This window comes from Dromaius novaehollandiae, chromosome 37 (genome assembly GCF_036370855.1).
Source record: "Dromaius novaehollandiae isolate bDroNov1 chromosome 37, bDroNov1.hap1, whole genome shotgun sequence".
Lineage (NCBI taxonomy): Eukaryota > Metazoa > Chordata > Aves > Casuariiformes > Dromaiidae > Dromaius > Dromaius novaehollandiae.
Window position 1 is genome coordinate 120,196 of NC_088136.1, and position 22,780 is coordinate 142,975.

Consider the following 22,780-nt stretch of genomic DNA (forward strand, 5'->3'; position numbering starts at 1 on the left):
CTGGGAGATTCTCGTACTCGCCGTCGTCGGCCTCCTCCGCCCGCCCGCAGCTGCAGCGCTCCCCAGTGCCCCCCCAGCGCCTCCCCATTGCCTCCCCAGCGCCTCCCAGTGCTCCCAGCGCCCCCCGGCGCGGGGGGGCCCTACCCTCGACGGTGACGGCGTGCCCGTGGCGGGCCTGGCCGCGGCTGTTCTCGGCCACGCACTCGTACTCGCCGTCGTCGGCCTCCTCCACCGCCCGCAGCCGCAGCGTCTTGTTGAAGTTCTCCAGCGCTGCCCGGCCCCGCGGCAGCGGCCCGTTGAGCCGCCGCCACCGCACCGTCGGCGTGGGGCTGGGGGGGGGGGGGGGGCGTCACCGGGGAGCCCCCCCAGGCCAAGAGCCCCAAGGGGGCCCCCCCGGACCTTCCTGGGACCCCCCGGGACCTCGGGGTGCACCCAGGGACCCCCCGGACCCCCCTAGCACCCCCAGGACCTCAGGGTGCACCCAGGGACCCCCCAGGACCCCCTAGGACCCCCCAGGACCTCGGGGTGCACCCAGGGACCCCCCAGGACCCTCCTAAGGCCCCCCAGGACCTCGGGGTGAACCCAGGGACCCCCCAGGACCCTCCTAAGACCCCCCAGGACCTCGGGGTGAACCCAGGGACCCCCAGGACCCCCCTAGGACCCCCCAGGGCCCCCCAGGACCCTCCTAGGACCCCCCCAGGACCTCGGGGTGCACCCAAGGGACCCCCTGACCCCCCTAGGACCTCCCAGGACCCCCAGGACCCTCCTAGGACCCCCCAGGACCGCAGGATGCACCCAGGGACCCCCCAGGACCCTCCTAAGACCCCCCAGGACCTCGGGGTGCACCCAGGGACCCCCCAGGACCCTCCTAAGACCCCCCAAGACCTCGGGGTGAACCCAGGGACCCCCAGGACCCCCCTAGGACCCCCCAGGGACCCCCAGGACCCTCCTAGGACCCCCCAGGACCTCGGGGTGCACCCAAGGGACCCCCTGACCCCCCTTGGACCTCCCAGGACACCCAGGACCCTCCTAGGACACCCCAGGACCGCAGGATGCACCCAGGGACCCCCCAGGACCCTCCTAAGACCCCCCAGGACCTCGGGGTGCTGCCAGGGACCCCCCCAGAACCCCCCAGGACCTTGAGGTCTCCCCAGGACACCCCCAGAACCATCCCCAGACCCCCCAAAGACTCTCCAGGACCCCCCAGGTTCCCCCCCAGACCCCTCTGGACCCCCCCCGCCCACTCACAGCCCCTCGGCGATGCACTCGAGGACCAGGGTGCCCCCGCGCAGGGCGACGTGGGGGGGCTGGGGGTCGCGGGGCACCAGCAGCCGGGGCCGGCGGGAGCGCACCGCATTACCTGGGGGGGAAACGGGGGTCTGGGGAGGGGGGACACCCACGGGGAGCCCCCCTGGGGGCTGCGACAGCCCAGGGACCCCCTGGGGGCTGGGACCCCCCTAAGGAGCCCATCTGGGGCCCCCCCAGGGGGGCTGGGACCCCCCAAGGACCCCCTGGGGGCTGGGAGCCCCCCCCAGATCCATTAGGATTTCCTGGGGGATTTGGGGGGGGATTGGGGGGATTTCCAAGGAAATTTGGGGGGGGGCACAGTAATTTTTGGGGTGGTTTCAGGGTGATTTTGGGGGGGGCTCCCAGATAGATTGGGGGGGGGATTTAGGGCAAGGTTCCATGATGATTTTGGCGTGATTTTGGGGAGAGGCCCCAGAAGAGATTTTTGGGGGGGATTTGGGGGGCTCCCAGATGGATTTGGAGGGGCCCAGAGTGATTTTGGGGTGATTCCAGGATAATTTTGGGGAAGGGTCTCAGGAGAGATTTTGGGGGGGGCTCCCAGACAGATTGGGGGGGGGATTTGGAGAAGGATCCTATGCTGATTTTCGGGGCTGTTCTAAGGTAATTTGGGGGCATCCCAGGGGGGATTTTGGGGGGCATCCCAGGCAGGTTTGGGGGGGGTCCCAGCGGGGACGCGGAGCAGCGTCCCGGGGGGGGGTTCTCCCGGGGGGGGGACGCACTGGGGGCCACGCGGAGGTCCAGGGGCTCCTTCTGGATGATGGTGCGGGGGCCCAGGTAGTGCGCGTGGCAGATGTAGTCGGGGTGCGAGTCGGCGGCCAGCGCGTTGGCGAAGTACAGGTAGCCGTCCTGGCCCATGCTCACCCGCTGGTCCTGCGCGATGTGCATGATGCCTGCGGGGGGGGGGACGCGGGGGGGGGGGGGGGGCGCCCCGTCACTGGGGGGGCACCGGGGGGGCGCCGGGACCAGCCCCCGACCCGCTGCCCCCCACTGCGTGAAGCCAGGTGGGGAGGAAATGGGGTTTTGGGGGGGGGAGTGGGGTCCTGGGGGGGGTTGTTGAGGGGGTGGGGGGGGAAATGTGGGGTTGGGGGGGTTACAGGGGTGCTGTAGGGCCAGGGGGGTGCAATGGGGCTGGGGGGGTTATGGGGGTCCTGTGGGGCTGGGGGGGTGCTGTGGGGTTTGGGGGAGTTATGGGGGGCTGGGGGGTTTGGGAGGTTATGGGGGGGATGTGGGGTCTGGGGTGGCTTGCAATGGGGCTGGGGGGGTTATGGGGGGTGCTGTGGGGCTGGCGGGGTGCAATGGGGCTGGGGGGTTATGGGGGGGCTGTGGGGCTGGGGGGGGTGCTGTGGGGTTTGGGGGGTTATGGGGGTGCTGTGTGGTCTGGGGGGGTGCAATGGGGTTTGGGGGGGTTATGGGGGTGCTGTGGGGTTTGGGGGGGTTATGGGGGGGCTGTGGGGCCAGGGGGGTGCAATGGGGTTTGGGGGGTTATGGGGGGGCTGTGGGGACGGGGGGGGTGCTGTGGGGCTGGGGAGGTTATAGGGGTGCTGTGGGGTTTGGGGGGGTTATGGGGGTGCAGTGGGGCCGGGGGGGTGCAATGGGGTTTGGGGGGGTTATGGGGGTGCAGTGGGGCTGGGGGGGTCACAGTGTTGCTGTGGGGTTTGGGGGGGTTATAGGGGTGCTGTGGGGTTTGGGGGGGTTATGGGGGTGCTGTGGGGCCGGGGGGGTGCAGTGGGGCCGGGGGGGGTCACAGTGTTGCTGTGGGGTTTGGGGGGGTTATGGGGGTGCTGTGGGGCCGGGGGGGGTCACAGTGTTGCTGTGGGGTTTGGGGGGGTTATGGGGGTGCTGTGGGGTGCGGGGGGGGGAACACACAGCGGGCACCGCCCCCCGCCCCCCGCGGCCCCCCTGGCGCTCACGGCTGTTGAGCCAGTAGATCTTGGGGGGCACGGCGCTCTCGGGGGGTCGCAGGGCAGCACCACCGCGTCGCCCTCCTCCACCTCCACCGGCGTCACCTTCTCCTTGGGCCACTGCGGCGTGTCTGGGGGGGGGGGAATGGGGCTGGGGGGGGGGCCCAGGCGTCCGGGCGGCCCCCCCCAACCGGCGAAGGACCCCAACACCCGGGTGACACCCCCAGGATGGGCAAAGGACCCAGGCGTCCGAGCCGGGGGGCAGGGGGGGTCCCAAAGGGGGCTTGGGGTGCCCGGGGGGGATTTGGGGGCACCTGGGGGGATTTGTGGACACCCAGGGGGGATATTGGGGTGCCCGGGGGGGATGTGGGGGTGTCTGGGGGGGTTTGGGGGCACCTAGGGGGGATTTGGGGACACCCAGGGGGGATATTGGGGTGCCCGGGGGGTTGGGGGTGTCTGGGGGGGTTTGGGGGCACCCAGGGGGGATTTGGGGACACCCAGGGGGGATTTTGGGGTGCCTGGGGGGGATGTGGGGGTGTCTGGGGGGATTTGGGGGCACCCGAGGGGGATTTGGGGACACCCAGGGGATTTTGGGTGCCCCACTGGCAATTTGGGGACCCCCAGGTGGCATTTGGGGACCTTGGGGACCCCGGGGGGATCCGGGGACCCCCGTGAGGACCCTGGGGACCCCGGGGGGGATTTGGGGACCCGGGGGGGGCCCGGGGGGGCTCACTCTCGGCGATGACGCGCGCCTCGGGGGACACGGCGGTGCCCGGGGGGACCTTGGGGACCCTCGTGAGGACCTTGGGGACCCCGGGGGGATCCGGGGACCCCCGTGAGGACCCTGGGGACCCGGGGGGGGATTTGGGGACCCGGGGGGGGGCCCGGGGGGGCTCACTCTCGGCGATGACGCGCGCCTCGGGGGACACGGCGGTGCCCAGGGCGTTGGCGGCGTAGCAGCGGTAGCGGCCCTGCAGGCGCCCGGCCAGGCTGGCGTTGATGACCAGGGTCCCCGAGCCCGGGGCCGTCGTCACCCCGGGGTCACTCCCCGGCACGAAGGGCTCGTCCTCCCGCGTCCAGCGGTACCTGGGGGGGGGTGGCGTCACCGGGGGGGGGCTCGGGGACGGCGGGGGACACCGGGGGACACCGGGGGACATGGGGACACCGGGGGACGTGGGGGGATAGTGGGGGTCGCAGGGGGACGCAGGATGGAGAGACATGGAGGGACATTGGGGGACGTGGGGGGACATCAGGGGACATGCGGGGACACAGGGGGACATGGGGGGACATTGGGGGACATTGGGGGACACCAGGAAACATGGAGGGACATGGAGGGACATCAGGGGACATGGGAGGACATTGGGGGACACCAGGAAACATGGAGGGACATGGAGGGACATCAGGGGACATGGGAGGACATTGGGGGACATTGGGGGACACCAGGGAACATGGAGGGACATGGAAAGACATTAGGGAACACCAGGGGACATTGGGGGACATGTGGGGACATCAGGGAACATGGAGGAACATGGAAGGACATCAGGGGACATGTGGGGACATCGGGGGACATGGAGGGACATGGAGGGACATCAAGGGACAGGTGGGGACATCGGGGGACGTGGAGGGACATGGAGGAACATCAAGGGACATGTAGGGACATCAGGGAACATGGAGGGACATGGAAAGACATCAAGGGACATGTGGGGACACTGGGGGACATGGAGGGACACCAGGGGACATGGAGGGACATGCAGAGACATCAAGGGACATGTGGGGACATCGGGGGACATGGAGGGACATGGAGGGACATCAAGGGACAGGTGGGGACATCGGGGGACGTGGAGGGACATGGAGGAACATCAAGGGACATGTAGGGACATCAGGGAACATGGAGGGACATGGAAAGACATCAAGGGACATGTGGGGACACTGGGGGACATGGAGGGACACCAGGCAACATGGAGGGACACGGAAGAACATCAGGACACGTGGAGGGACATCGGGGACATCGAGGGACACCAGGGAACACGGAAGGACATAGAGGAACACGAAGAATCACAGGGGGACATGGCATGGAAGGGACATGGGGGGACATCAGGGGACACCAGGGGACATGGAGAGACACCACAGAACATGGGGGGACATCAAGGGACATGGGGGGGGACAACAAGAGTCATTGGGGAGACATCACGGCTTGCAGGAGCACACGGAGGGTCACCAAGAACATGGGGGGACATTAGGGGACACTGGGGATCTGGGGCACCACGGGGGACACAGCGGGGTGTCGGGGGACACGGGGGGACGTTGGGGACACGGGGGGGGCCCGTCGGGGGCCCCGGCGTCCGGGCACTCACTGCGGGGGGGGGTTGCCGCTGGCGGCGCACTTGAGGACGACGTCGTCGCTGGGGAAGACGACGAGCTGCTCGGGGGGCTGCTCCCGCAGCTCGGGGGGCTGCAGGACTGCGGGGGGCGCGGGGGGGTCACCGCCGCCCCCCGACCCCCCCAGCGACCCCCCCGAACCCCCAGGGACCCCAAAGACCCCCCCCAGGGGCCTCCCGGACCCCCAGGGACCCCATAGGGACCTCAGGGACCCCAAAGACCCCCCCCAGGGCCTCCCGGACCACCAGGGACCCCATAGGGACCTTGGGGACCCCCCAAAGACCCTATAGGTGCCTCAGGGACCCCAAAGACCCCCCCAGCACCCCAAGGACCCCCAGGACCCCTCCAAGATACCTATAGGGCCCCCCCAGGGACCCCCTAGGCCTCCCCATAGACCCCTAGGACCTCCCCAAAGACCCCCAGGACCCTCCTGAGACCCCTAGGAACCCACATAGACCCCCAGGGACCCCCCGCAAGAACCCCAGGGCCTCCCACAGACCCCCAGGGACCCCCCGGACCCTCCTGAGACCCCCAGGACCCCCCCAAAGACCCCCAGAACCCTCCTGAGACCCCCCAGAGACCCCCCGGGACCCCTCTGAGACCCCCAGGACCCTCCTGAGCCCCCCAGGGCCCCCCCCAGGACCCTCTCAAGACCCCCCAGAACCGCTCTGAGACCCCCAGGACCCTTCTGAGACCCCCAGGACCCCCATAGACCCCCCAGGGACCCCCCCGTCCCCCCAACTCACGCTCGTGTGCACCGTCTGCACCGTCCCGGGGGCAGGGGGAGAGACAGAGGGGTGAGCGGCCACCGCGGCGGGCGGGCGGGCGAGGGGGCAAAGAGCCCCCGCGAGCAGTCGTGCAAGCATGCAAAGAGCCCCGCGAGCAGTCGTGCAAGGCCGCAGGCGTGCAGGGAGCCCTCGTGCACAAGGCCCTCGTGAGCAAGTGTGCAAGCGTGCAAAGAGCCCTCGTGAGCAGTCGTGCGAGGCCGTAGGCGTGTGCAGGGAGCCCTCGTACACAAGGGTCTCACGAGCAGTCGTGCAAGCGTGCAAAGAGCCCCTGTGAGCAGTCGTGCAAGGCTGTAGGCGTGTGCAGGGAGCCCTCGTGCACAAGGGTCTCACGAGCAGTCGTGCAAGCGTGCAAAGAGCCCTCGTGAGCAGTCGTGCAAGGCTGTAGGCGTGTGCAGGGAGCCCTCGTGCACAAGGGTCTCACGAGCAGTCGTGCAAGCGTGCAAAGAGCCCTCGTGAGCAGTCGTGCGAGGCTGTAGGCGTGTGCAGGGAGCCCTCGTGCACAAGGGTCTCACGAGCAGTCGTGCAAGCGTGCAAAGAGCCCCTGTGAGGAGTCGTGCAAGGACGCAGGTGTGCAGGGAGCCCTCGTGCACAAGGCCCTCATGAGCAGTTGTGCAAGCGTGCAAAGAGCCCTCGTGAGCAGGCGTGCGAGGCCGTAGGCGTGTGCAGGGAGCCCTCGTACACAAGGGTCTCACGAGCAGTCGTGCGAGGCCGCAGGTGTGCAGGGAGCCCTCATGCACGAGCCCTCGTGCACGAGGCCCTCGTGAGTAGTCGTGCAAGGCCATAGGCGTGCAGGGAGCCCTCGTGCACAAGGGTCTCACGAGCAAGTGTGCAAGCACGCAAAGAGCCCTCGTGAGCAGTCGTGCGAGGCTGTAGGCGTGTGCAGGGAAACCTCGTGCACAAGGGTCTCACGAGCAGTCGTGCAAGCGTGCAAAGAGCCCCTGTGAGCAGTCGTGCAAGGACGCAGGTGTGCAGGGAGCCCTCGTGCACAAGGCCCTCATGAGCAGTTGTGCAAGCGTGCAAAGAGCCCTCGTGAGCAGGCGTGCAAGGCTGTAGGCGTGCAAGGAGCCCTCGTGCGTGCCCTCATGCACGAGGCCCTCATGAGCAGTCGTGCAAGGCCACAGGCGTGCAAGGAGCCCTCGTGCCAGCCCTCGTGCACAAGACCCTCGTGCGCAGGCGTGCAAGGCCGTAGGCGTGCAAGGAGCCCTCGTGCCAGCCCTCGTGCACAAGACCCTCGTGAGCAGTCGTGCAAGGAGCCCTCGTGTGATCCCTCATGCACGAGGCCCTCGTGCGCAGCCGTGCAAGGAGCCCTCGTGCGAGCCCTCGTGCACAAGACCCCCGTGCGCAGGCGTGCAAGGCCGTAGGCGTGCAAGGAGCCCTCGTGCCAGCCCTCGTGCACATGACCCCCGTGCGCAGGCGTGCGAGCCCCACCCCCGTGCGACCCCCCCCGCCCCCCCAGCCCCACTCACACTCCGGGGGGATGGTGATGGCGGCGCCGGGGCCCCCCAGCGCCAGGAGCAGGAGGAGGCCGAGCCCCCGGGGCAGAGCCATGGCCGCGGCCGGCGGCAGCCTGGGGCGGGGGGGGGGGGGGGCACAGGGGGGCGGCTGAGGAGGACCCCCAGGGGGCCCAGGCGTCCGGGGAGACCCCCAGGGGGCCCAGGCGTCCCGGTGTCCCCCCCCCCATCGCCTCTATTGTGCGGCTGCCGCCTCCCCTCCCCCCCCGCGGATGCGCCCGTTGCCGTGGCAACCGCTAATGAGGGGACCTGTCACCTTGGCTCGGGGAGACGGGGCCCAGGCGTCCGGGCCCCCCCCCCAACCCCCGCCCGCTTCCTCCTCCGGCCCCTCCCCCCACCTGCAGCGGACCCAGGCGTCCGAGTCCCCCCCCCACCAGGGGACCCAGGCGTCCGAGCCCCCCCTGCCCCGCCCCCCAGGGACCCAGGAGTCCGAGCGCCCCCCCCCAGGGACCCAGGCGTCCGGGCCCCCCCCCATCTGCCCCACAGAGGACCCAGGCGTCCCATTGCCCCCCCTCCAGTGGACCCAGGCGTCCGAGCCCCCCCCCCCCCCCCCTTTCAGCACCCTGGTCAGAGGGCCCAGGCGTCCGGGACAGCTCCCATGGCCCGCGCAGGGGGGACCCAGGCGTCCGAGCTCCTCCCCCCCCCCAGCAGGGGACCCAGGCGTCCGAGCACAGCGGGCCCAGGCGTCCGGCCCCCCCCCCCCCCGCAGGGCCCCCGGGGGCGGAAGCGGGGGCGGCTCCGGGGGAACAAGGGGCCCTTGTCGACCCCGCATTCCTGGGGGGGGTGGGGTGGGGAAGGGCCCAGGCGTCCGGGGACAGAACCTTCCCCCCCTCGCCCCCCCCATAGGGACCCAGGCGTCCGGGGAGGGGGGGGGGGCTGCTCCTTAATGAGCCGCCCATTAACGGCGCCCGGCCGGCGACGCCCCATGGAAGGGACCCAGGCGTCCGGGCCCCTCCCTGCCCCCCCCCAAAAGGGACCCAGGCGTCCGGGTGCCGCAGGTGGGGGGAGGGGAGGCCCCGGCTCACCTGTAGGGAAATGATGGGGGGGGAGGGAGGTGCCCACAGGTGGGGGGAGGGCAGGGGCCCAGGCATCCGGGACCCACTGACACCCCATAGACACCCCCCGAGGGGCCCAGGCGTCCGGGAACCCCCCCTCCCCAAAGGGGCCCAGGCGTCCGGGACCCACTGACGCCCCCCAGACACCCCCGAGGGGCCCAGGCGCCCGCACACGCGTGTGCGACACGCCCCACACGCCGGCTCCTCGCACACACGCGTGTGCGCGCCCGTGTGCCCCCCCCCCCCCCACAACACGCCTGCGTCCCCCGGGCCCCACCCAGCTGCGGGACGCGGGAACCCCCGGCCCTATAGAGACCCTATAGAGCCCCATGGACTCCCCAACGCCATACAGACAACACAGAACTCCTATAGAACCCCTACAGCGTCCCCAGCCGCATAGAGACCCTATAGACCCCCATAGAGCTGCCAGCGCCATTGAGATCCTATAGATCCCCTATAGAGCTCTCAGCCACCCAGAGATACTACAGACCTGCATAGACCTTTCAGCCCTGCAAGGAGCCTATAGATCCCCTAAAAAGTGCTCAGCCCCCAAAACACGCTATAGAACCCCATAGAGCTCTTAACCCCATAGAGACCCTACAGAAACCCCAACAGCACAGAGCCCCTATGGACCCCCATAGAGCCTCCATCCCCATGGAAACACTATAAGCCCCTATAGAATCCCCAGCCCCCTAGAAATCCTATAGACTCTCTACAGTACTCCCAGCCCCATAGACACCCTACAGATCTGCTATAGAGCCCTTATAGAGCTCCCGCTCCCACAAGGATGGTATAGAACCCCCTATAGCATCCCCAGCCCCATAGAAACCCTATGGACACCCTATAGAACCTGCAGCCCCACAGAGATCCTATGGCCTCCCCCCAGCCCCACAGAGCCCCTACAGAGCCCCTATGGACCTGTTGTAGAGCCCCCAGCCCCATAGGGATCCCCGGCCCCACAGAGGATGCCCTGGAGACCCCTAAAGACCCCCAGCCCCACAAGGGCCCCACAGAGCCGCTCTCCTCACAGATGCCCCCCCCAGACACCCCCCAAACCCCCGCCCCACACAGCCCCGGCCCCATAGAGACCCCTCCTCCCCACAGAGCTGACCCCACAGAGACCCCTCCCTCACCCCCCAGCCCTACATGACCACCACGGAGACCTTCCTCCTCACAGAAACGCCCCCCGCCCCTGCCCCACACAGCCCCGGCCCCATAGACAGCCCCCTTCTCACAGACCAGCCCCATAGGAACCCCATAGAGCCCCTCTCCTCACAGCCCCGGCCCCACAGAGACCCCTTTCCCCACGGATCAGCCCCACAGAGCCCCCTTTCCACACAGAAATCCCCTCAGAGACCCCCTACATCCCCGCCCCACACTCCCCCGGCCCCATAGAGACCCCTTTCCCCACGGATCAGCCCCACAGAGACCCCTTTCCACACAGAAATCCCCTCAGAGACCCCATACATCCCCGCCCCACACTCCCCCGGCCCCATAGAGACCCCTTTCCACACGGACCAGCCCCACAGAGCCCCCTTTCCACACAGAAATCCCCTCAGAGACCCCCTACATCCCCGCCCCACACTCCCCCGGCCCCACAGAGACCCCTTTCCCCACGGATCAGCCCCACAGAGCCCCCTTTCCACACAGAAATCCCCTCAGAGACCCCATACATCCCCGCCCCACACTCCCCCGGCCCCACAGAGACCCCTTTCCACACGGATCTGCCCCACAGAGCCCCCTTTCCACACAGAAATCCCCTCAGAGACCCCATACATCCCCGCCCCACACTCCCCCAGCCCCATAGAGACCCCTTTCCACACGGATCTGCCCCACAGAGCCCCCTTTCCACACAGAAATCCCCTCGGAGACCCCCTACATCCCCGCCCCACACTCCCCCAGCCCCATAGAGACCCCTTTCCACACGGACCAGCCCCACAGAGCCCCCTTTCCACACAGAAATCCCCTCAGAGACCCCATACATCCCCGCCCCACACTCCCCCAGCCCCATAGAGACCCCTTTCCACACGGATCTGCCCCACAGAGCCCCCTTTCCACACAGAAATCCCCTCGGAGACCCCCTACATCCCCGCCCCACACTCCCCCAGCCCCATAGAGACCCCTTTCCCCACGGATCTGCCCCACAGAAACCCCTTTCCACACAGAAATCCCCTCAGAGACCCCCTACATCCCCACCCCACACTCCCCCGGCCCCACACAGCCCCCTTTCCACACGGATCTGCCCCACAGAGCCCCCTTTCCACACAGAAATCCCCTCGGAGACCCCCTGCACCCCCGCCCCACACTCCCCCAGCCCCATAGAGCCCCCTTTCCCCACGGATCAGCCCCACAGAAACCCCTTTCCACACAGAAATCCCCTCAGAGACCCCCTACATCCCCGCCCCACACAGCCCCGGCCCCACACAGCCCCCTTTCCTCACAGACCGGCCCCACAGAAACCCCTTTTCCTCACAGAAACCCCTCCCGAGCCCCCGCCCCACACTGCCCCGGCCCCATAGAGACCCCATAGAGGCGCTTTCCTGGCGGCCCGGCCCCATAGAGACCCCCGGAGCCCCTCCCGCCCCACAGCGCGGGCCCCCCCACGGAGCCCCCCCCCCCCCGCCCCTACCTGCTCGCGCCGCTCCCAGCTCGGGGCTGCGGCTGCCGCGGGGCTGACATAATCCGCCCGCAGGCCCCGCCCCCCTGCCCCGCCCGGCCCCGCCCCCTCCCTCCAGGCCCCGCCCCCCGCACACACCGCGGGGCTGACATAATCCCCCCCTCCCCGCGCTGGCCACGCCCCCCTCCCCGAGACCACGCCCCACCACCGCGCAGGCCACGCCCACTCCCACCGCAAGGGGGCGGCAGAACGGACCCGCAGGCCACGCCCCCTCGCTTTGACCACGCCCATCCAAGCCACACCTCCCCTCCCGCTGGCCACGCCCCTCCGGCAGTGGCCACGCCCACTGCCCCGCCCTGAGCGGGGGGTGGGGAGGGGCACACCCCCCCCCCCCTTTTTCCCACTATTTTCTGGAAATCAGGGCCGGGCTGCTGGGAAAAAAGCCCAGGGGCCCAGGCGTCCGGGCTGCTCCCCCCCCCGGGGACCCAGGCGTCCGGGAAAGGCCCCCCGGAAGGGGACTCGCCTCCCACCCACCGTCCCCCCCCCCCCAGTGACATCAGAGCACTTTGTCACTGATGACATCAGCCCTGTCCAGGGCCGGCTGTGATGTCACCGGGCGGCAGGGAGGGGCCTGGACACCCGAGTCCCCCCCCCCCCCCAAAAGCACACACGGAGCCGAGGCTGGGGGTCCCCAAGAGCTTTATTGAGGTACGGGGGGGGGGAGACATTTGGGGGGGCCCTTTGGGACCCCAATTTTGCCCCCCCCCATTCCCAGCTGTAGCAACACCCCCATTTTGGGGCCCCCCAACCCCCAGTGTCCCCCTTTAAGGGCCCCCCCTAACACCCCCCCCTCCAGGGGGTGGCGGTTTCGGGGCCCCCCCCTCACTGTCCCCAGCAGGAGGGTAGCGGTTTCAGGGGGCCCCAATGGGGCGGCGGTTTCGAGGGCCCCCCCTCGCTGGGTGGCAGTTTTGGGGGGGCCCCTTGCTGGTTCCTGACCACGTGGCGGTTTCGGGGCCCCCCCCGCCAGGCTGTAGCGGTTTCGGGGGGGCCCCTAGGCCTGGATGCTGCTCTTGGTGCTGAAAGCCAGGTAATAAACCACGAGGCCGACGGCGGCCGCCACCACCTCCGTCGACACCCAGGGCCCGTTCCAGGCGCCCTGCGCCAAGCAGGGGGGTCACGGGGGCGCCCCAAACCCCCTCCCCGGCACCCCAAAATACCCCCCGCAACCCCAAAGTCCCCAGTATCCCCCCAAAGCCCTCAGGCACCCCCCAAAACACCCACGGGGCCCCCCAAGCCCACCCTGAGATAAGGGGGGATGCCCCCCCGGAGCCTGGGGGCACCTTGCAGCACCCCCAGATCTCCCCTGGGACCCCCAAATCCACCCTTGAGAGGGAAAAAAGCCCCAAGTGCCCCCAAATATCCTCGAGAACAGCCCTGGGTTAACTGGGGTTCCCCCAACGCCCAAATATGCCCCGTTTCCCCCCAAATCCCAGTCTCGCTGACCCACAGAGCCCCCCCCCAGCTCACAGGGAGCCGCTCAGCCCCCCCAAACCCCCCCACAGCCAGCCTGTACCCCAAAACTGGGACCCCAAGACCAAGACCCCACAATTTCACCCCCAAAACCCTAAAATGCCCTGAATCAGAAGCTCTTAAAACACCCCCGGAAGCCCCTATCCGTCCCCCAGGACCCAAGACCCCCCCAGGGGTCCCCCAAATCCCCCCAGAGCCCCCAAATTCACCCTCCTAGGGCCTGAGACCCCCCCCAAGGCTCCTCAAATTCCCTCAGATCCCCCAAACTGGACCCCCCCAGCCCTGAGACCCCCCCCAGGGGCCACTCAACCCCCCGGGAGCTCCCCAGACACCCTCACCCCCCCAAAATGGGGTCCCCAAAGGCCCCCCTGAGCCCCCCAATGCCCCTCAGACCCCCAAATGCCCCTCAGACCCCCCATGACCCCCCCTCACCCGATGGTCCACGTTGACGGTGAAGAGCGGCCTGATGCGGGACACATCCTCGTTATTGCGTTGAGCCTAACGAACGCGATAAAGGGGGGATGGCTTCAAACCCGGGCGGGGGACACCCTTGGGGACCCCGGTGCCCAGGTGCTGCCCCCCCCACCCCCCCTGAGGGGGCCCAGGCGTCCGGGCAGGCCCACCTTGCGCAAGGCGCTGTACGACTCCTCGTCAAAGAACTTCACCTCATAGGTGCCCGACTGGGCGTTGCGGTGCTCCAGGCTCCACGACACCTACGGGGAAGGGACCCAGGCGTCCGGGCGCTGACCCACGTCCCCCGTCCCCCCCCCCCCCCCCCAAAGAGGGGGCCCAGGCGTCCAGGCTCACCTGGTAGCGCCCCACATCCTGGCCGCGGGTGACGGGGAACTGCTTCCCATTGACGTCGGCGTAGAGAGCCACGTTCTGTGGGGGGACAGCGGCCCTGAGCATCTCCCCCTGCCGTGGAAGAGGGGCCCAGGCGTCCGGCTGCCTCCCCCTCCCCCCCGCGAGGGGGGCCCAGGCGTCCGGCTCACCTGGGCGCCGTTCTTGCAGGCCAGCGAGATCTCCACCACGAAGACGCTCTCGGAGGAGATGACGGCGTCCGACGTGGTGTAGTACGAGGGCACGATGGTGGGCTCGGGGCAGGGCTCGCCTGCGCCCCCGGCCCCGCCGCCGTCAGCACCCAGGCGTCCGGGGACCCCCCAGGCCCCATAGGCACCCCCCCTCCCCAGGGGACCCAGGTGTCCTGGGACCCCCCCGGGCCCCATAGACCCCCCCCATCCCCAGTGTTCTGGGACTCCCTCCAGCCCCATAGACCACCCCCATCCTCGGGTGTCCTGGGACCCCCCGGGCCCCATAGACCCCCCCTTCCCCCATCCCCAGGAGTCCTGGGAGCCCCCCAAACCGCACAGACCCCCCCCCATCCCCAGGTGTCCTGGGTCCCCCCAGGCCCCATAGACCCCCCCTCAGGGACCCAGGCGTCCTGGGACCCCCCTCCGGGCCCCATAGACCCCCCCCGCCATCCCCAGTGGACCCAGGCGTCCGGGGACCCCGTACCCGCCGCGCCGAGCGCCGCCGCCGCCAACAGCCCCACCAGAAGCCCCAGCGCCGCCATGATTCTACCGGCTACAGCGCGCCCCCGCCGTACACCCCCGCCTCGCGGCCAATCAGCGCCGCGCGGCCCCCCTCGGCGGCCAATCAGAGCGGGGAGGGCGGGCCGCCGCGCGCGCCGCGGCCAATCAGAAGCGCGGATGCGCCTCGCGGGCGCCCTCCCCCCGCGCGACGTGGCCTTGCGGCGGGGAGCGGGGGGGCGTGGCCGAGCGGCGCGCGTGCGCCGTAAGGCGGCGGGCCCAACAAAATGGCCGCCGCGACTTATCTACCGCGCTGGGGGGGAGGGCGGGGGCGCCATAAAGGGCGCGGCCGCGACCCGGCGCATGCGAGCAACGCCCGCCGCGAGGGAGGCTGACCGTGTCGTTCCCATAGCAACCGTTTCGAGGGACGTTAAGGATCGTTTTCACCCGTTTGAAGATTTCTTCCAGCCTCAAAACGGGTGGCTGAAGGGCTGCCGCTGGGTTGGGGAGGCTCTGCGCGTGCGCGGTACCGGCCCGGCTCCCGCCACAATGGTCCCCGGGACAAAATGGCGGCGGGCACCGCCTTTCCCGAGGCGACGGTCGCGGGGCGCCGCCTTGCGCATGCGCGACCGCCGCTGCGCCGCGCCTCCGAGGCACAAAATGGCCGCCGCGACTTCTGTGGCGCCGCCGACGTCACTGGAGGGAGGGGCGAAACCTCGCGAGAACTCGTAGCTCTCCTTCTAGCCGGGCTGGAGGCACTGAGATCTCGCGAGAACTCCTGGCCCTCCCCGGGCGGGAGGCGCTAAAGTCTCGCGAGACTGGCGCGGAGGCCATCGCGGAGCAGCCATGGCAGCGGCGCTGAAGGCGGCGCGGCACCTCTGGAGACCGGCCGTGCTGGGGCCGCGCCCGGTGAGCGGCGGGGCCCGGGGACGGGCCGGCGCGACGCCCCCCTGCTCTACCGGGCACCGACAGGCCCCGGCGGCCGAGCCCCGGGGCGGGAGGGGGTGCTGCTTTCTGATTGGCCGGCGCGGCGGTGGGGGGCGGGGCGAAGGCGGAGCGCGGCGATCTGATTGGAGGAGGCGCCGCGCCTGGGCGGGACGAGCCCTGAGGTAGCTCGGGCAGTGTTTGGCCAGCGGGGTGGAGCCACCCGGGCTCGCAAACGCTGATTCGTTGAACGCCATAGAGTGGGTGGGATGGGCTAGGGCCTTTTTGCTGATTGGTTGCTATTTCTAAGGAAGGCGGACCCGCATGCCAGAGCTCTGCGCTGATTGGGGGGCAGTGCAAGGGGGGGCGGGGTGTGGTCCACTAGCCCTGCTCCAATTGGGCGGTGCTACTTGCAATTGGCAGCTCTGATTGGCTCGCTCTCCCAGCGAGGGCGGGGAGCAGAGCCAGGCTATGCCTATGATTGGTCTGTGCGGCTGTCATCTGTTTTGATTGTCAGGCGGGCTTGGGGCCTCACCCCAAGGGCTGGGGGGGGCAACGGGGGGGATGGGGGGACTGCTCAATCCCAGAATCCTCTGGGGCAGCAAAGTGCACCAAATGGGGGGGGGACCCAAGTGACCCCACCCCTGAGGGACCCAGGTGTCCGGGTGACCCCTGACCCGCCGTTTGGGGACCCAGGTGCCCCCCCCCCCTGCCCCGGAGGGGCCCAGGCGTCCGGGCGCTGACCCTTCCTTTCCCTCCCGCAGGCCTGGCTTTCCCACGATGCCGAGCGGCGGCACCTCCCGGCCGTAAGTGCCCCGTTTTGGGGGGGGTGGGGGGGGGTGCAGGAATGTCCCCCCACCCCAAATACCCCGGGGCCCTCTAATACCCTGGGGGGTGGTTGTGGGGTGCCCCCCGTGCTGGGGGGGGGAATGGGGGTCCCCAACCCCCCCGTGCCCCCTTTCGGGGTGCTCAGGGGTGGTTGGGCCCCCCCTTGGCCTCTGCATTGAGGCTGGAGGATATTTGGGGGCTGCGGCCCCCCCCCATTTTGGGGACCCCCATTTGCGGGTGAGAGATACTGGGGGGGGCTGGAGCCCCCAGTGCCCCCAGTATCCTCCGAATCGGCCATACTGGGAGGGGCTCTGTGCTGGGGGTGGGGTGATGTTCCTGCTTGCTGGATTTTGGGAGGCGCGGGGGGGGGTTTGGGGTGGGGGGGTCCCTTCCCCGTCCCCCCCCACCCCATTTGCCGGCACTGTAACTAACTGCCCCCCCGTTTCTCCCCCCACTGCGGCCGCCCGCCCCCGCAGCAGCCCAGCATCGTGAGTATGGCCAAACCGGGGGGGGCCCCGGGGCGGGGGGGGCCCCAAAATCCCGCGGGGAGGGGGAGGGGGACGCCTGGGCTTTGTGGGGTGGGGGGGCAAGCTTGGAGGGGGGGAGCAGGGCGGGGCCCGGACGCCTGGGCCCTCACCTCGCCCCCCCGCAGCCGCCCCCCGCCAAATACGGGGGCCGCCACACGGTGACGCTGATCCCCGGCGACGGCATCGGCCCCGAGCTCATGATGCACGTCAAGGAGGTGTTCAGGTGGGTGCCGCCCCCCCCCGGGCAGCGGGGCCCAGGCGTCCGGGCGTGGCCGGGGCCCAGGCGTCCGAGCGTTCCCCCCGCCTAGGCATGCCTGCGTGCCCGTGGACTTCGAGGAGGTGCGGGTGAGCGCCGAGGCGCCCGAGGACGACGTGCACAACGCCATCATGGCCATCCGCCGCAACGGCGTCGCCCTCAAGGGTGAGCGCGGGCACGGATCCGCCCCCAAAAACCACCGATCTGTCCCCAAAAAAACAGGGATCCCCCCCAAAACTGGGGATCCCCCCCCAAAAACCGGGGACCCCCCCTGTGCCTCCCCAGGGAACATTGAGACCAACCACAACCTCCCGCCCAGCCACAAGTCGCGCAACAACCTCATCCGGTGAGAGCGGGACTGGGGGGGTGACTGGGAGCTGGCGGGGGGGCAACTGGGAGCTACGGAGGCGCTGGGGTGGGCGGGACTGGGAGTACTGGGCCGGGGGGAGCTGCGGAAAGACTGGGGGGAAACTGGGGGCAGTTTGGGGACTGGGAGCCCCTGATGGTTCCTCGATGAGGGGGAAAACTGGGGACACTGGTTGGGAGACTGGGAGGTGGGAGGGGGAACTGGGGACGCCGGGGGGGAGACTGGGAGGTGGGAGGGGGACCTGGGGGTGATGGTGGGGGGACCTGGAGGTGGGAGGGGGAACTGGGGATGCCAGTGGGGAGACTGGGAGCTGGTGGGGGACGCTGGGGGGAACTTGGAGCTATGGCGGTGCTGGGGGGGGGCAATTGGGGGGCACTGGGGAGGGGAACTGGGAGCTCTGGAGGAGACTGAGGTGGGAGGGGAAACTGGGAGGGGGGAACTGGGACCACTGGGAGCTTGCTGGGGGCAACTGGGAAGCCTTAGTGGGGGCTGGGAGCGGGTGGGAGCAATCCTGGGAGCAAGGGGAGGGGGCGGAGCCTGCCTGGGAGGGGGCGTGGCCTGACGGGGCGTGGCCGGGGGCGGGGCAGCACCAGCCTGGACCTGTACGCCAACGTGATCCACTGCCGGAGCCTGCCCGGGGTGGAGACGCGCCACCGCGACATCGACATCCTCATCGTGCGCGAGAACACCGAGGGCGAGTACAGCAGCCTGGAGCACGAGGTGCGCCACGCCCCCCGCGCCTGGCCACGCCCCCTGGGCCGGCCACGCCCCCCCGGGTCAGCCACACACCCCCTGGGCCCGCCCTCCATCCCACCCAACATGGCTGCTTCCGGCCACACTCAGTGCTCTTCCCTGGCTGAGCCTCCCTGGCCACGCCCCCACGGAGGCCACGCCCCCTCGGAGGCCACACCTCCCCAGGTCAGCCACGCCCCCTTTGTGCCCACCTTCCGTCCCACCCAACATGGCCGCCTCCAGCCACACTCAGTGCTCTTCCCTGGCTGAGCCTCCCTGGCCACGCCCCCACGGAGGCCACGCCCCCACCGAGGCCACGCCCCCGGGCCCACCCCCTTGGGACTGGCCACGCCCACCCCCACCTGCCCTCCACTGCCTCAAACATGGCTGCCTCACTGCTCTGCCCTGGGTGAATCCCCTTGGCCACGCCCCCAGTGTGAGGCCACGCCCCCTCCAGCTTGGCTGATTCACAGATGGGCTTAGGGCTCTTTCCCGGGTGACCACCCATGGCCACGCCCCCACAGCCTAGCCACGCCCCCAGCACCCAGCCCTGTCCCAAGGGGTGGCCACGCCCCCAGGGGTTTATAGCCACGCCCCCAGGGCCACGCCCCCAGCCTTGCTGTGCCCCTGATGTGCTGGCTGTGGCCCCACCCCCTCAGCTGTGGCCCCGCCCCCAGCTCCCTGCCCTGTGCTAATGCTGCTCCATGTCCCCACTTGTGGTCGGCCCATGTCCCCCCCCCCACGTCCCCAATGTCCCCCCCACATCCCAGTGTCCCCCCCCACGTCCCCAATGTCCCCCCATGGCCCTGTCTCCACCCCCATGTTCCCAGTGTCCCCTCCAATGTCCCCCCCGTGGCCCTGTGTCCCCCTCAATGTCCCCAATGTCCTCCCGACATCCCCAATGCTCCCCCCAATGTCCCCATGTCCCCTCCCAATGTCCCCAATGTTCCTCTTGATGGCCCCAATGCCCCCCCCACATCCTTATGTGCCCCCCATGTCCCCAATGTCCCCCCATGGCCCCGTGTCCCCCCCTCAACATCCCCAATGCCCCCCCATGTCCCCAACGTCCCCCTCCCCAATGCCGCCCCATGGCCCCTCTCAATGTTCCCGATGTCCCTCAACATCCTCAATGTCCCTGTGGCCCCCCCTTAATGTCCCCCCCCATGTCCCCAACGTCCCCCTCAACCCCCCCATGGCCCCACGCACCCCCCACAGCCCCTTCTCTGTCCTTCTGTCGCCCCCGTGTCCCTGTTTCTCCCAACACATGACATCCCCCCGTGTCCCCCCCCCCACGGTGACACCCCCACGTCCCCCCCCCCGCGGTGACACCCCCCGTGTGTCCCCCCCCCCACGAGCAGAGCGTGGCGGGGGTGGTGGAGAGCCTGAAGATCATCACGGCGGGGCGCTCGCGCCGCATCGCCCACTACGCCTTCCGCCTGGCCCGCCGCGCCGCCCGCCGCAGCGTCACCGCCGTGCACAAGGCCAACATCATGTGCGGGACCCCCCCGCGGCCCCCCCCCGGACGCCTGGGCCCCCTGGGGGGGGGATGGGGGGGACGCTCGGGTCCTTGGGGGGGGGAAATGGGGGATGCCCGGGTCCCTGGGGGGGACGGGGGACACCTGAGCCCCTGGCGGGGGGGTGCCCCGAATGCCTGGGTCCCCTGGGGGGGGCAATGGGGGACATCTGGGTCCCTGGGGGGCTGGGGGGGGCACCTGGATGCCTGGGTCCCTTTTGTGGGGGGGGGGGTTTGGGGTGGGACATCTGGGTCCCTGGGGGGGCACCTGGACTCCTGGGTCTCTTTTGGGGGGGGTTGTGGGACATCTGGGTCCCTGGGGGGGGCACCCAGACACTTGGGTCCTTTTTGGGGGGGAGGGGATGAGGGGGGACACCTGGGTCCCTTTTAGGGGGGGGAATGGGGACCCCTGAACTCCTGGGGGGAGCTGGGGGGGGCACCCGGACACCTGGGTCCCTTTTGGGGGGCAGGAGATGGGGGGGACACCTGGGTCCCTTTTGGGGGGGGGAATGGGGACCCCTGAACCCCTGGGGGGGGCACCCAGACACCTGGGTCCCTTTTTGGGGGGGGGGAATGGGGGGGACACCTGAGCCCCCAGGGGGATGGGGGGCACCTGGACACCTGGGTCCCTGTTGGGGGGTGGGGATGGGGGGGACACCTGTGTCCCCGGGGGCCGCCCGGACGCCTGGGCCCCGCCGCTGACCCCCCCCCCCCCCCAGGAAGCTGGGGGACGGGCTCTTCCTGCAGTGCTGCCGCGAGGTGGCCGCCGAGTACCCGGAGCTCGACTTCCGCAGCATCATCGTGGACAACGCCACCATGCAGGTGGGACCCCCCCCCCGGCGCCCCCCCCCACCGCGCCCCCCCCACGCCCCCCCCAGCGCTCCCAGTACCGTCTCCCGCCCCGCAGCTGGTGTCGCGGCCGCAGCAGTTCGACGTCATGGTGATGCCCAACCTCTACGGCAACGTGGTGAACAACGTGTGCGCCGGGCTCGTGGGGGGGCCCGGCCTGGTGCCCGGCGCCAACTACGGCCATGACTACGCCGTCTTCGAGACCGTGCGTGCTCCCCCCCGCCCCGGGGGGGCCAGGGTGCTGGGGGGGGGGTCATGGGGGCTGGGGGGGCTGCTAAGGGGGACTTGGGGGGGTTTACAGGGTCCCCAGGGTGCTGGGGGGGTCCCAAGGGGGATTTGGGGGGGGCCTTAGGGGATCCCCAGGGTGCTGGGGGGGGCCCAGGGGTGCTAAGGGGGATTTGGCGGGCTTTAGGGGGTCCCTAAAGGTGCTGGGGGGGCTGCTAAGGGGGACTTGGGGGGGTTACAGGGTCTCCAATGTTCTGGGGGTGTCCCAGGAGTGGTGGGGGGGCTGCTAAGGGGGATTTGGGGGGCTTTAGGAGGTCCCTAAAGGTGCTGGGGGGGGTCTCATAGGTGCTGGGGGGGTCCATGGGGGATTTGGGGGTGCTTTAGGGGGTCCCCAGGGTGCTGGGGGGGGTTCCAGGGTGCTGGTGGAGGTGCTAAGGGGGATTTGGGGGGCTTTAGGGGATCCCCAGAGTGCTGAGGGGGATCTCAGAGGTGCTGGGGGGCTGCTAAGGGGGATTTGGGGGGCTTTAGGGGGTCCCCAGGGTGCTGGGGGGGTTCTCAGGGTGCTGGTGGAGGTGCTAAGGGGGATTTTGGGGGCTTTAGGGGGTCCCCAGGGTGCTGGGGGGGTTCTCAGGGTGCTGGGGGAGGTGCTAAGGGGGATTTTGGGGGCTTTAGGGGGTCCCCAGGGTGCTGGGGGGGGTCCCAGGGTGCTGGGGGGGCTGCTAAGGGGGATTTGGGGGGGTTAGGGGGTCCCCAGGGCACTGGGGAGGGGGTGCTAAGGGAGATGGGGGGCTAGAGGGTCCCTGGGGGGGTCCCATGGGTCTGGGGGGGGTTCAGAGGGGCTGGGGGGTCCCATGGGTCTGAGGGGGCTCAGGAGGAGTCGGGGGGGTTGGAGGGTCCCCGGGGGGGTCCCCTGGGTCCGGGGGGGGCTGGCAGGTCCCCGGGGGGGTCCCCAGCGCCCCCCCCCGCCCGCAGGCCACGCGGAACACGGGCAAGAGCATCGCCAACCGCAACATCGCCAACCCCACGGCCGCCCTGCTCGCCGCCTGCATGATGCTCGACCACCTCCGGTGGGGCGGGGCTTGGCCCCGGGGGGCGGGGCTGGGACCCGGGGGCGGGGCTTGACCCCCTAGGGGGCAGGGCTATGCCATGGGGGCGGGGCTTGGCCCCTGTGGGCAGAGCCTGGGCTGGCGCCCTGGGCGACAACCCTGCTGAGGAGGTGGGGCCAGGGCAGAGGGGGCGGGGCTTGAGCCCAAGGGGGCGTGGCTATGCCACGGGGGCGGGGCTTGTCCCCTGGGCAGGGACAAGGTGGGAGGAGGCAGAGCCATAATCGCAGAGGGGGTGGGGCTTGATCCGGGGGGCGGAGCTATGATGGGGTGGGGCTTGACCCGGGGGGCGGAGCTATGACTTGGGGCGGGGCTTATGCCCCAGGCAGGGAGAAGGTGGGTGGGAAGGGGGCGGAGCCACAACCCCAGAGGGGGTGGGGCTTATCCCCCAGGGTGGGTCACTACTAGGGCTTCAGGGAGAGGGTGTGGCCTGCTGAAAGGGGGCGTGGCCTCCCTGTCTGCTCCCCCCCCGCCCAGTCTGCACAGCTACGCCTCCACCATCCGCCAGGCCGTCCTCGCCTCATTGGACGACCCCAGGGTAAGCCCCGCCCCCCCGATATACGGGGCGACGCCCTCCCCTGTTGGGGGGGGCGTGGCTCGATCCGGCTCCGCCCCCCCTCCCGCAGACGCACACGCCCGACATCGGGGGCCAGGGCACCACCTCGGGGGCCGTCCAGAGCATCCTCTCGCACCTCCCCCGCGCCTAGGACGCCTGGGCCCCTCCGCTCCGCTACGGGGGGGGGGGACAACAGGGAACCCCCCCTCCAAAATAAACGAGTTTAGCGTGTCTCCCGGACGCCTGGGCCCCTCTGCGCTGGGGGGCGAGGAAACCCCCCCC

The 22,780-nt window shown here is 70.1% G+C and overlaps 4 protein-coding genes across 5 annotated transcripts in view; 1 reads left to right on the forward strand and 3 right to left on the reverse strand.

The window, feature by feature from the left end:
- TBC1D25 (TBC1 domain family member 25) overlaps window positions 1-2,163 on the reverse strand; it is a 12,829-nt gene extending 10,666 nt beyond the window's left edge. Inside the window, exons 1-3 of the mRNA XM_064503411.1 lie at window positions 2,028-2,163; window positions 1,249-1,360; window positions 145-329 (exon numbers count right to left, since the gene is read on the reverse strand). Of these exons, the coding sequence (XP_064359481.1) occupies window positions 145-329; window positions 1,249-1,360; window positions 2,028-2,163 (433 nt within the window). The remainder of the gene's footprint in view (window positions 1-144; window positions 330-1,248; window positions 1,361-2,027) is intronic.
- On the reverse strand, window positions 2,058-11,641 carry LOC135325430 (neuronal-glial cell adhesion molecule-like). 2 transcript variants are annotated; one of them, XM_064503496.1, is made up of 7 exons: window positions 11,572-11,641; window positions 7,843-7,943; window positions 6,335-6,349; window positions 5,564-5,669; window positions 4,108-4,295; window positions 3,219-3,340; window positions 2,058-2,198 (listed from the first exon to the last, which is right to left on the reverse strand). In XM_064503496.1, the coding sequence occupies exons 1-7, from the start codon at window positions 11,619-11,621 to the stop codon at window positions 2,166-2,168; spliced, it is 615 nt and encodes a 204-aa protein (XP_064359566.1). In that variant the 5' UTR covers window positions 11,622-11,641; the 3' UTR covers window positions 2,058-2,165. The 2 variants fall into 2 exon arrangements, with proteins under 2 accessions (XP_064359566.1, XP_064359568.1); XM_064503498.1 differs by lacking the exon at window positions 6,335-6,349.
- A 600-nt stretch (window positions 11,642-12,241) lies between these two features.
- SSR4 (signal sequence receptor subunit 4) lies at window positions 12,242-14,720 on the reverse strand. The gene is made up of 6 exons (XM_064503507.1): window positions 14,605-14,720; window positions 14,082-14,200; window positions 13,897-13,971; window positions 13,713-13,802; window positions 13,522-13,587; window positions 12,242-12,715 (listed from the first exon to the last, which is right to left on the reverse strand). The coding sequence occupies exons 1-6, from the start codon at window positions 14,660-14,662 to the stop codon at window positions 12,611-12,613; spliced, it is 513 nt and encodes a 170-aa protein (XP_064359577.1). The 5' UTR covers window positions 14,663-14,720; the 3' UTR covers window positions 12,242-12,610.
- Window positions 14,721-15,397: 677 nt separating this feature from the next.
- IDH3G (isocitrate dehydrogenase (NAD(+)) 3 non-catalytic subunit gamma) lies at window positions 15,398-22,738 on the forward strand. Its single transcript, XM_064503505.1, has 12 exons — window positions 15,398-15,527; window positions 16,307-16,348; window positions 17,023-17,120; window positions 17,206-17,318; window positions 17,439-17,499; window positions 18,108-18,240; window positions 19,611-19,744; window positions 20,485-20,587; window positions 20,673-20,819; window positions 21,812-21,906; window positions 22,420-22,480; window positions 22,569-22,738. The coding sequence occupies exons 1-12, from the start codon at window positions 15,465-15,467 to the stop codon at window positions 22,647-22,649; spliced, it is 1,131 nt and encodes a 376-aa protein (XP_064359575.1). The 5' UTR covers window positions 15,398-15,464; the 3' UTR covers window positions 22,650-22,738.
- Window positions 22,739-22,780: the final 42 nt, after the last annotated feature.